Source organism: Amphiura filiformis, chromosome 19, assembly GCF_039555335.1.
Source record: "Amphiura filiformis chromosome 19, Afil_fr2py, whole genome shotgun sequence".
Lineage (NCBI taxonomy): Eukaryota > Metazoa > Echinodermata > Ophiuroidea > Amphilepidida > Amphiuridae > Amphiura > Amphiura filiformis.
In genome coordinates this window covers 23033674-23046691 of record NC_092646.1, presented here as the reverse complement: position 1 = coordinate 23046691, position 13018 = coordinate 23033674, and the positions used below count along the sequence as shown (strand labels likewise).

Genomic DNA, 13018 nt, shown 5'->3' with positions numbered 1-13018 from the left:
TATTCGACTGTCTGCCAAACTCATAATAATATTATACATGTATTATATGCAGACTGTCAAAGAGTGGTAAATTGGTTCACTTTTTGGGACACATCAATGAAATGATTGAGAAGACCTATATTATATTATATTATATTACATTATATTCTGTTATATTATATTATATACAGATAGATATATTGATCATAATTACCCTTTGCACTTTCTTCATTGAAGAGGCGATGACCAGTAGGATTTTCAACTGAGTGATCTATTGCACTTGTGCTTGACTCCTCAACAGAATCCAAAGTTAACCTCTGAGTTTCATCCCCATCAGTTGTTACATCTGCTAGACTTCCTGATGATTCTCCAGATTGTGGAAGTCCTTGTTCAGAACATTGGTCTAAATCTGCACCTGAAAGAACATTGACAACAATTTTACATCATGGTACATTCAGAACTTCAACCTACATGCTTATAATGTAAAATGTGCTGTGCCCGAAATAAGAAAAAGTTTTACTGTCTAAGTGATAAATTGGTTCACTTTTTGTGACACATTTGTAGTGCTGAATTTGAGTCATTATAATCAGCATTTCTATTGCTGTAACCCTCTCCCACCTTCACCCTACCTCCACCAAATAGTGCCGCGTCATGTGGATCATGGGGGGAATTCGTTCCCCGTCAGAACATATGCCCCCATGCCCAGTGAAAACCCCCAATTATGAAAATGTCCACTTTTTGCAATTAATTTAAGGCAAAATTTGTTGATCCCCTAAAAATCACTTTCCCCCATGCCCCTACCCCCCAAAAAATCTTGTGCCATCACTACGACCAAACAAATAGGACTAAGGCTCTCACACATGTAGCTATAAAGAGGTCAATTTTTTTTTATGAAGCCCTACTGTACCACATATTCTTTGAAGGCATTATCAGCGATAGGCTGAATCAGAATTTCTAAAAAGCATTAAAAAAGCAGGTGTTTTATTTTTGCATATAGAATGTTTTAGGCTTATCCCTGACTTCCTTAAAAGAATCAAATATTATTTTTATGCTTTTAAAAGGATCACACTGAGTGCCTTGTTGGACAAGCCAGTTGGCTAAGCTTAGGGCAAGGGTTAGGTAGGGTTATGGGTAGGGTCAAGATTCGACATAGCAAAGTTATTTCATATTCAACATCGCATACCTTCATCATAGTGGGTGTAGCCAAGCCTTCTTCATTGGTATGATTGAGGTTTGATCATGTAAGCCCCTGCATCAATATACCTACATACAATTATGCCAGGCCCTGGATCATCCGGCATTGACCCCATTTTTCAACTCCCTCTCACCCAATGACCCCCTTTTTGTTTTACTGAATTCCCTGTCACTGAAAGAAATTTGGATACATTTCTAATTATTTCTCTCTGAATGTCCCACTTTTTTCATTATTTTTCTTCAATTCTTCAAAATTTTAAACATTTTGATGACTTCTTGAAAATTTTGTATCAACTTATATATTTTGACCAAATATTTTTCCCAGTCTCACTGAGAGACCCCTATTTTGGTACGATTTTTCCCAGTCTCACAAAAAGACCCCTTTTTGGGGGCCTTCTCACCAAAAGACCCCCTCCTGTTGGTGAAAGACCCCTAGTTTTGAACTGCTGTCTGCACATCCCCGTCACTTCCAAAGTCGAGTACCCACGCCCCTGGACTTACATACACATTGCCAATATTGTATAAAATGTAGTTGCTAATCACTTACCCAAGCTCCTGTATATCCATCCATGTACCCCAATCTTAGTTGCTAACCATTCTACTTTTTCTGGGTGTTTACTACCATATACCAAAGAAATCGGAATACAGACAAAAATAGCAATGACTAAAAGAGTTATCACTATGATATGCCAATAATCATGCCCGGACTTTTGTGCATTCAAAATTCCGTAAGTATTTGTATCATTGCAGTTGCTATGATCTTTATCTGTAGCCGATGTGTTGGTAATCAAGGTATCTGTAGAATACTGTGCCTCGGTAAAATTACATGGACATGCCAAAGAGCAGTTGACTTGTTCTGCAAATCAAAGGAATCAGAAAGAAAATGGATGCATTAGTATTATACCTACCCTGTGTTTTTGGTATTACGTAAAATAATAAAATCAGGAGTATGTCACAAGGTTACAAGTGCCTAAATCAGTCCGGTCCGACTGCCTGCCCAGGAAACATTGCCGGGCCAGGCAGCTTGTTGCAGACTATGCCCTAAATTGTTCATGGTGATTTTATAAAAGATCGGGGAAAATTTGTCTTTTACACACATAAGCTCCATATAATTTGAAAAATGTTCACCAGGCGAAAAAAAAATCACCATGTGGAAATGATTTAAATAACAAAACAATTTTATGGTTTTCTTAATATTTCATTTAAATATGCAAATTACCTTTATTCTAATTAGAATTGATGAAAACATACCACTGATTGTAGGCCTACATCCATTGATAATATTATATATTTGACCTACTTCTTTACTCTAACCCAAGAAATAACGGTATATTAATGGATGCTTTATTTGAAATAGAGCATTGCATTGTGGGTCCGGCAATGTTTCCTGGGCAGGCAGTCGGATCGGACTGTTAAATAATATGTGATATTTCTCCACTACAATTATAAGTGGGGCAGTGGCATAATTGGGATTTTTGTTGGGGGGGAATGGTCACACCTAGTGGGGGGGGGGCAAAATGGCTCAAAAATACCAGGACAAAATTAACCAAACATTGCATGTGCATCTTCCACTGGCCCAATTTTAGGCCACAACAGTCCCAATTTTGATCCCATGTCAAAATTGCATGTTTTCGCACATACTTCAGATTTCACACCACCAAATAGTATATATGGTTGTGCGCCCTTGAATTTCACTTCTCAGAAAAACCCATTGATTCTGAATTTAAGCATTAAAATGAGCAGAAATTTGCATAATTTTAGCCAAATTTGGATTGGTCATGATTAGTAATATTAATTCCTGCAAGTGTACCACAGATGGGAGAGATCGAATAACTTTTAATGATTTTAAGCAGCCTTTTCTTTACAGAAACACCGGCATGGTTTTGCCTGAAAAATAGGAAATTCCCAGACATCGTGAGACTTTGAGGGCCAGTCGTAAAAAAAATAATGACGGTCAACCTATATTTTTTCCCAGCCAGAGGGATCAGGCAAGGGCTGATTTCAACCATCATAGCTGTCGCTTAAAACTGAGTCGCTCCTGTGAAGAAAAATGAAATTTTCTTAAGACAAATTTAGCACATATCTCTATGGGACTCTGATTTGGTGGTGTGAGATCTGAATGGAGCTGTGTGTGTGAGTCTCAACTTTTGATTGAGCAAGTTAGCCCTGTGCCTAATTCGTGTTTGGATTCACCGAAGAAGTGCATTGACTGAATTTATGTAATTAAAGGCTAAAATTGAAGAGAACTGCAACATTTGCTACTAATATACCAGTGCTAAGGTGAGTTTATGATCCAAAATGTGTGTTTGAGTTAAAGATTCCATTTCGTAGAGTGACTTAGGCCCATGCAATGTAATCATAATATTTTGTAAGCTTACATCATCAATGGCATGCAATGACTCGTCAGTGCCAGATAGAGAATACATTGCAGTATGGTGCTAGGGTACTGGCCGGAACTCATGAAATAGGCGCCTGGATCAGGTAAGCTTACGGTTTGTGTGTTGGTGGGGGGTAGGCTAAGCTTATGATTCCACTACTGGTAACCCAGGTAATGTTTACAATCATGATGGTATGCAATGACTCAGTGCCAGATGTAGAAGACATCAGTATATGGTGGCACTTGGGCCAGGGCACTGGTTGGAGCTCATAAAATGTGTCCATGGATCAGGTAAGCTTATGGGGGGGGTAGACTTAAGATTTCACTAATATAATTCAACACTTATAATTCAGACAATGTGGTCATGTTCTTCTTTGTTTTTGTGTCTATCTGGTTACTTGTCCCTCTTGACTGTAAATTGCTGAAAGCCTAAGTCTTGGTGAATTTTTAACATGGTAATCACAATGCTATCTTCAGTAGATAGCAGATGTCACAGACACAATGATTCTGCTTGAGAAAAAAAATTTAACCAGCTTCTTGCTCAAATTATGCTAAAAATAAGTTAATTAGATTAAAATAGTCTGAAATTAAGGATAATCAGAAACTTGTTGCATCATTCAGATTTCACACCACCAAATAGTATATATGGTTGTGCGCCCTTGAATTTCACTTCTCAGAAAAACCCATTGATTCTGAATTAAGCATTAAAATGAGCAGAAATTTGCATAATTTTAGCCAAATTTGGATTGGTCATGATTAGTAATATTAATTCCTGCAAGTGTACCACAGATGGGAGAGATCGAATAACTTTTAATGATTTTAAGCAGCCTTTTCTTTACAGAAACACCGGCATGGTTTTGCCTGAAAAATAGGAAATTCCCAGACATCGTAGACTTTGAGGGCCAGTCGTAAAAAATAATGACGGTCAACCTCTATTTTTTCCCAGCCAGAGGGATCAGGCAAGGGCTGATTTCAACCATCATAGCTGTCGCTTAAAACTGAGTCGCTCCTGTGAAGAAAAAATGATGTTTTCTTAAGACAAATTTAGCACATATCTCTATGGGACTCTGATTTGGTGGTGTGAGATCTGAAAGCATATTTGCCCAGGTAATGCTTCATAATCAGAAATTTGGGTCTAGAGTTCTTCTTAAAATTATTTGAACATAGACCTACCTGATGGCAACTGTGAAGTAGATTTAGTAGAAGGTGGATTTCCAGAACTGGGAGACAAATGCCCAGCATCTATTAATAAGCAAACAAACAAATTTATTAAAGTAAGTAAATAAATAAAGTGATAAAATGTTATGCAGATGGGGTAGTTGATCCATTATGTGATCAGTGGCTCAAGAAGAAGGGGGGGGGTGACCAAACTGTAATCCATTCTGGGGGTAAAACATTTTGCAAAAATAAATAAAAACACAATATTCTGGTATTTGCCCACATTTTTTTATTCCACCTGAAATTACAATGTGAACCCTGCACTAATTTATTGAGGGGGGCTTGGCCCCCTGCTTCCTAAGCATTATGGTGATGAGATTTGTTAATGTGAAGTCAGTGAGTTTTAAACCGGGACATTGCAACATAATCATAAAAATTCTGATATTTCTGATATAAACTGATATTTTGCCAATACATTCCATATAGTTTAATTTTTTGCACTCCATATTTATCAAACTTTTGCTGTGTTAAATTTAAGCTTGATGTATGTCATTTCAAATGTTTATCATTTGTTTATTTACCATGATTATCTGTTCTTTGTCCATCAGTTTTGTCACCAACATTCGCAGGTGGCTCTGTGGTGTCCGCTGCATTCTTTTCAACACATCTTTCCCAACTGTCTTGTTCTTGCTGGGTAAAGCCTTCCTTACATGGTCTACACTCATATGTGCTGTACCTAGTGTCTGCAAATAAATTAACATGGACGAAGTGATTAAGGACCGTCGATCTATCGATAATAATCAAAAAATCTACTATCCAATAATATCAATATCGGCGATATCACTTTCTGAACAAAATCGATATATCAGAGTTGCCGATATATTGATAAAAGAGTAGATATATCGGCCAGTACTACATGTCAAGCCTTCATAATTTGTCACCTGTCACAACATTAGGCCACAATGATATAAAAATAAAGAAAAGCATGTTTTTTCCCTATAAATATGCCAAATGACACTTGAAAGTTAATATTCCAGGCAATCACAGCTTTCCTTCTTCCCATTTAGCCATCCCCAACAACATTTTACCATCAATCAACATCAAGAGAACCAAGTCAAGTATGGTTTGGGATTTTGTATTACAAGCTTCCAGCCCATCACCCTTTCAACAGACATGCATATATACTGAATTTATGCTGAATCTTTATCAACATTTTGTTGCCAAAAAGATTAAACTTTATATGATAACGTTGAAATACATTAAAGTTTACATTAAATACACACAAGTACAAAATGTAAGGCTGAATGTTGTATACACCAATCCGACTAAGCCATTACTAAGGTGTCCCCGACGTAAAACTGCCGTGTTCCAAGGTCGGGGGTTCCATCAATTACTTGTTAGTGTGCTATACAGAATTGTACATAACAGTGATTTTCAATACACGATCATGAATTAATTGAACAAATTAAATCTCCCGCACTGGTACATCTGTGGTTCCGTCAATAGAGGGCCATGCAAATACAGTAAACGCTTCTCGGATTGGTGTATATATTTTCTCTTACCCCACTTGCTGCAACACGTGTACAGATCTTAAAAAAAAAAAAAAAAAAAGGAAATCGACCTACCGACCTACTCTTTTGTACCCCATGTATGGGCAAACAAACACTTTTTTTTTTGGCCTTACCATGAAAAATCTCGCCGTATTATAACTTTCCTGGCAACTTTCCCCTACCTGCTTCATATTTTATATAAGAAGTAATATATTTTTCTAAAAACGTTCATCATTCAAAAATTCACTTCAAGTGATATTTATAAGTCATTATAAGTATAAAGTAATAAGCACAAGGTAACAGGAAGAAAAAGAACAAGGTACCGTATTCATTCCAATAAGCGCCCAGGGCGCTTAACAAAGTCATTTTGGGTGGGCGCTTATTTTTTTACCTGGTTTACCTAATTTTTTGTGAGGGGCGATTATTAGAGATGAATTTATGTATGTTATAAAAGGGTCCTGAGACGTTCTAGTGGCTTTTCTGATGTAGAAAATGTATTGCAAGTTTACACCGGATGTGTAGTCCTCCAGCTATTTCACTATATCAACATCTATCTGTCACTTCAACATTAATGGTACCCTTTAGCAAATTGAATATACCCTGGGTGGGCGCTTATTGGGGCATGGAGCTGTCAGCACATCAGGGCAACATATCCTATCACCATACCAAGTTTGAAGTTGATTAGTTATTGCGTTGGAGCTGCACAGTGGATTTATGAATTTGCTTCCGCCCGGACAGCCAAACAACCAGGTAGACAGACGGACTGCCAGCCATCTGGATGATAACATAAGCCCCACACATGTGTGGGGGCCAAAAATGAAAAAGTTGATTTAAATCAATGATTTTTTTAAAACACTTGTGTGATTTAAATCGGCGTGATTTAAATCAAACAACCCTGCATAATTCAATACCTACCTGTTCGAATTTCCTGAATCTCATAGTCTATATCACAAGTTGGAATAGGTTGACAGATTGTCTCATTAGCATGGTAGGTATCCTTAGGACAGTTGCATATCGTATCTATATATGCAGTGCAGTTGAATGTCTGCAATGGTAAAAGAGCAGGAACTTTAGATGAAGTGTAAACATGCATGCTACAGGAAAAATATCCCTTAAACAAGAAATATTTGTACCAAATTTCCCCCCATAAAGCAAGTCTTCAATCAGCCAAAATATGTACTCTTTTTAGAATCAATTTACGACAATTTGAAACATTTAACTTTTAAAGTTGACCAAGTTGAGAAAAACCTTGGAGAAAACTACCCTTTTTCTCGAGATTCAGTTCCCAGCAAACACAAAATGCTTGCGAAAACATTCGCAAAAAAGTTTTAAAAGGGTTGCTTTATATTGGGTTATATAAAGGGTAAAATGAATTTTAATAACATTCAAAAATATTTTTGAAAAATATTTTGCAAATATGTTTCCAAACAAATATTTCAAACAACATTTTGAACTTTTTCCTAAAACATTTTGTGTTTTTCCTTTAAAATGTGTTCATGAGCTTTATATAACACACTGATTTAATGTTATTCAAATGTTTTTGATCAAATTCCAAAAGCCATTAAAACATTTCAAAATGAAGCCGACGAAAAGTTATACAATAGAGATTATACACGGTGACTGAGGTGGCGTAAGGTAAGGGTAAGGTTAGGGTATTGCCTGTTTTCCATAATGACGTATCACTTTGTACTTTTTCAATTTGCCAGCGAATAATGTGATTTATTTCTTTTGAACATTATATAACGCAATCACAAAATATAATGAATGTCTGATTTACACAACTCGATTTTATATTGGCATTTCTTCAAACCCGATTTATCTCGAAAAGTTGTTTATTCACGGTGGGGGTGCCCCACGATACGTTATTATGGAATACAGCCGACAAATTGCTCTGCTGACCTGCAAACACAACAAATTTGGACGATTCCACTTAGGTGTAAGTTGGGACATGTGTAAACATTACAAATGTGCCAAAAAATTAGGTTTTAAAAAATTAACCAATTTCATATTATAAGATCGTACATTACGGCTTTAAAGAGGTAGCCCCGCCTGAGCAGATCTTTTGAGGTGAACTAACCTGCCTGGTTATCAAATTAATCAATGACAAGGTTATCACTGAATTTGACAGGTGCTAATTGATCATATGTTATTGCATCAATCAGCACTGTCAAATTCAGAGATAACCTTTTTTGTCACTGATTAATTTGATAACCAGGCAGGTTTGTTTCACCCCAGAAGAACTGCTCTTACGTAGCTTCCTCTTTAATAAAGTCCCATCACAAAGTTTTTTCACTTACTACTATTAAATCCCCTTTGCACTTTGAACACTTAAAGGGTCTGTCACACCAGTTGGAATGGGCCATGAATTCTTCATCATGCTTGGGTAGACTACAACTATACACACAAACATGCCACATAACAAAAAGAATGAAAACATAACCAAAATTAAAATAAGGTTACCAAGTTCACCTTGAACATCCATGACATCTGGAATGATTGTACTGATTGCAACATTCAAGCAATATTGCATAACACTTGTTGAGGAGGATGCCCTCAACTTGTTTGTGACAAAATTCTATTTTTTTTAATCAAGTGTTTAATTCATACAATCAAAATTAATTAATTGAACACATAGGCCTAGTGAAAACTAACATTTTCTGGAAGAAAAAAGATCTGTTTTTATAGAAATATCGCAATCTAAATATATTTTGCTTAAACTTGTGATTGACAAAACTCATGAAACCCACAGGACCATAACTGTTATTGCTGTAAACATTTAGAGCGAGTCACACATGTTTTTCAAGAAAAAAGGCAAACACATTTTTTCCTAATGATTTGAAAATTGCATTTTTTATTTAGCACACAAAATGAAAAATACTTGGCAACCTTGTTATGAAAAAATAAAATTAATTTAGAAAAACAAAGTTTGCATGCAACAAAAAACACTGGTAATTAAATAAGAATATTACACATACACGTACACATGCACAGCCAAAATCAAAGAATTAAAACTTATTAGCAAACAATATTTGAAAAACTTTCACAGATTCATCTAACTACCATAGACATCAAATCAAAACTTTGCAAAAAATTTTCACCAAGTCAAGAATCACAAATATAATACAGATAAATAAATGATACAACATGAACATAATTTTAAAACAAAGGTGTATTAAAGCCATATTATAACATTTTCAAACAAAATAGATTAGCTTTTCTTTGCCATAAAATGTTAGCTTTTACTGTCAGATATATCCCCTTTTATTTGTTATATAAAGTTTTTTTGCAAAGCAAAGAAAATTGGAATTTAGTACCAGCACACATGTCGCCAAAATACGTACCACTCCTTCGGTCATGTTGTGGTACGACCCTTTGTTGTGTATATCACCATCCCGCATGCCGTGTACGTATTGTGTGTTATGAACATCGTGTATGCGTTTGACTAATAATTCCATCGTAATAATAAAGCGCCGGTTCCGGCGTTTTATTCAAAATCTCGGATTTTGACAAAACTACAGCACCTAGAGTCTTGATTTTTGCAGGGTATATTGGTTTAATAAAGTACAATATAATCGTGTAAAAAAGGAATTTTAAAGATTCAGTGAGGGCGTCTTCCTCAGCAAATGTTATAATATGCAGGCGGCATAGGACACGCAACACGGACGTACGAGGCTGGCGAAGATACAGGGCTGACAGCCCCATTCACAATACACGGTTAGCGATTATAAATGGACAATTAACATACTTGCAGTGGGGTACTTTGCAGAACCCCAGCGGTTTTAGAGTAAGATAATTTTGCTTTGACACCACATAACAAATTTAGAATTGTTTGTGAAGATTTCATGATTATGTGTTAATCCAATGGCGACGTATAAAATAGCGATATCGCATCCACCATCATCTGATAATATGGCTTTAAATTGATTTGCAACTTGTTTTATTTTTATGGTGGTGTAAAGTGCATTCAAACTAGCAACTTTGCAAAACTTGTAAATCAGAATAGTATTCTACAATATAAGCAGAGCAAAACATTTGAAGTCATTAGGCCGCATTAAATTGAATGTCTTGTTTTTCTTGCTCATTTTGTTTTATCCAAGGGCTTGGAGTAAGAAACAATCAACTTACGTTGGGCCAGACAACACCTCGTGACCTTCTCCACATATACAAGGAACACGCATGTATTTGGGAGGACGGCAAATCTCACACCAGCATTGCAAACCGTTCACATCAGTGAATAAGGTAGAATCACTTCCATCACATGAAATACATGGGGCCTTCTGCAAAAGAAATAAAAAGAATAACTAAGTCCCGGAACTAAGTATTCAGATGCAGAAGCCTTATCTTCAAACTTTTTGCTTTAGGTGTTATTTTAAAGCTTGAACAGGTCTTTCAAAGCAGAGATACTGATCTAAAAATTGAGTTCACCTGCAAAGTCCCTATTTTCATGTGCTGCATCACATTTATGAACATTTTCTGTTTAAAATGTTTCAAAAAAAAAGTTGACAAACATGCTACACTGTAATATACAAAGTATCCCCAAAGTAGGTGGACATACATCTAGGATTTTGTTCCTCTCCTTCCATAAATTTCTTACAGTATCAGTGGCCCATTCACCTTGATTATAAGCAAAAATGGTGTAAAATTGCAAATGTAATTGAGATTAGAACCAAAATCACACACACACCCCCCCCACCACCACCCCTCCCCCACACACCCCACCCCAGATGGGGATAAGATGCGTACTAGGATTTATATGAATGGGGATGGCATGGGTAAAGGAACACATATGTCCTTATTCTTTGTTGTCATGTGTGGAGATTATGATGCATTGCTGCCTGGCCATTCAAGCAAAAGGCCCGGGAGGCGGTCACTCCCATTGTGGCCTGTACACCATCCGCGATAATAAAAACGCGTAAAAAGGGTAGTTTTTCGTGGATAGGCACGATATGCGCATATCGTGTTTAGGGTGTCAAATACATGAAATATTGGAATAAAGGGTAGCAAAATGTCAATTGCGGAAATGAAATTTAGGGTATAAAAGTTGATGCAAGGAATAAAATCCCTGTTTAGGGTGTGAAAACAGGTGTGTGTTAGCTGTTAAGGGTATCGTTTTAGCCAAAGGTTAAATCCTTGTTTAGGGTGCTTTTCAAAAGTTGATTATCGCGGATGGTGTACAGGCCACAATGGGAGTGACCCCCAGGGCAAAAGGTTAGTAACACACCCCCACTCAAGATGGGTATAAGATGTGTGCTAGGATTTATATGATTGGGGATGGCATAGGTTAAAGGAACACAATCTCCTTATTCTTTGTTGTCATGTGTGGAGATTATGATGTATTACTGCATGGGCCATTCAAGCAAAGGGTTAGTTATTAACACCCCCACCCCACCCCCCCCCCAACAACACCACCCCCACCCCATGTTATGTTATATCTAATCCTGTATTGTTTCCCCTTTTCATTGTTGTAGATCTGGTGGGGTTTGCATGCGGATGTAGATGTAGACAAGCGTAGATAAGCGTAGACAAGCGTAGACAGAACTTATTAGAGACTAACATTAATAAGAACTTTCATGGTAGCAGAGCAAGGTTAACAAAACACAATGGCAGACAAGAAGGATAATAAGTTCTTGACCCCACCAGTTTGGAATACTGAAACTACATCCTATAAGGATTGGAAGTTTGATATAAATCTGTGGACACAATTCACAAAAGTAGAGAAGAAAAGACAAGGCTTTGCAGTATACAGTGTTTTGCCAGCAAGTAAAGGAGTAAACGATAAAGTCAGACTGGCTATGCAAAATGAAGAAATCAAATTTGACAAAGCGGACTCGGTAGACCAAATATTCAAAATTCTGGATAAGTGGTACAAGAAGGATGACCTAAGTGTAGTCTGCGAAGCATGGTGTTCATACAAAAATCTGACAAAGAAGGACACTGATACTATGGATCAATTCCTCAATGAGTATGAGAAGAAAGTGAAAGAATTAAAGAAGGAAGGCATCACACTGCCAGAAGTAGTACTGGCTGTGTAACTTATCGATAGTGCTGGACTAGACAAGAAAGATAAACAGATTGTTCTCACTGCAGTTGATTACACTAAGAAAGAAGAAATGTATGACCAAATGAAGAGTGCCCTGAGAAAATTCTTTGGTGATCAGGGTATGTCACAAAGACAAAGATCTGATAAGGTGTCTATCAAAGAAGAACCTGTATATACAACAGAAGCAGAAGAGGCTTACTTTACCAGGGGCAGATATGCCAAACGTGGAGGAAATTATTCAGGACGTGGTCGTGGTACGTGGGTCAGGGCGTGGCTCTGGTCGATTAACTGGTCGTGGTGCAGGACAAAGTAGTACATATACTGAAAGATCCAATGCTGGATACACAGGTACCGTACTCAAGTTAACAGAGGTAGAGGAGCCTACAGAGGAACCAGAAGTTACATCAGAAGAAATCCTCGTGATGCAGATGGAAACTATTTAAAGTGTTTGGTGTGTGAGTCAATCATGCACTTCAAGAGAGACTGCCCACATACAAATCATAATCAGGAAGCAAGTGCTCTTGAAACTTCAACACCTGCTGATGCAGAGGTATACAAAGTGAATGATTATTCACACGACGATAAGCAAGTGCTTATGGCTGAAACTGCCAATGCTGCTGTTCTGGACAGTGCTTGTAGTAAAACAGTAGCAGGCCGTGCATGGAAGGAGATGTATCTGGCATCCCTGTCTGTAAGTGAAAGGAAGCAAGTAAAGTTCCT

At 37.1% G+C, this 13018-nt stretch overlaps 1 protein-coding gene across 1 annotated transcript in view; it reads right to left on the bottom strand.

Annotated features, from left to right (window-relative positions):
* The window catches only part of LOC140141060 (uncharacterized), a 34728-nt gene that overhangs the window by 3949 nt on the left and 17761 nt on the right, over nucleotides 1–13018 (bottom strand). The window contains exons 3-9 of the mRNA XM_072162835.1: nucleotides 10384–10535; nucleotides 8556–8652; nucleotides 7174–7303; nucleotides 5290–5451; nucleotides 4724–4792; nucleotides 1721–2029; nucleotides 194–394 (exon numbers count right to left, since the gene is read on the bottom strand). Of these exons, the coding sequence (XP_072018936.1) occupies nucleotides 194–394; nucleotides 1721–2029; nucleotides 4724–4792; nucleotides 5290–5451; nucleotides 7174–7303; nucleotides 8556–8652; nucleotides 10384–10535 (1120 nt within the window). The remainder of the gene's footprint in view (nucleotides 1–193; nucleotides 395–1720; nucleotides 2030–4723; nucleotides 4793–5289; nucleotides 5452–7173; nucleotides 7304–8555; nucleotides 8653–10383; nucleotides 10536–13018) is intronic.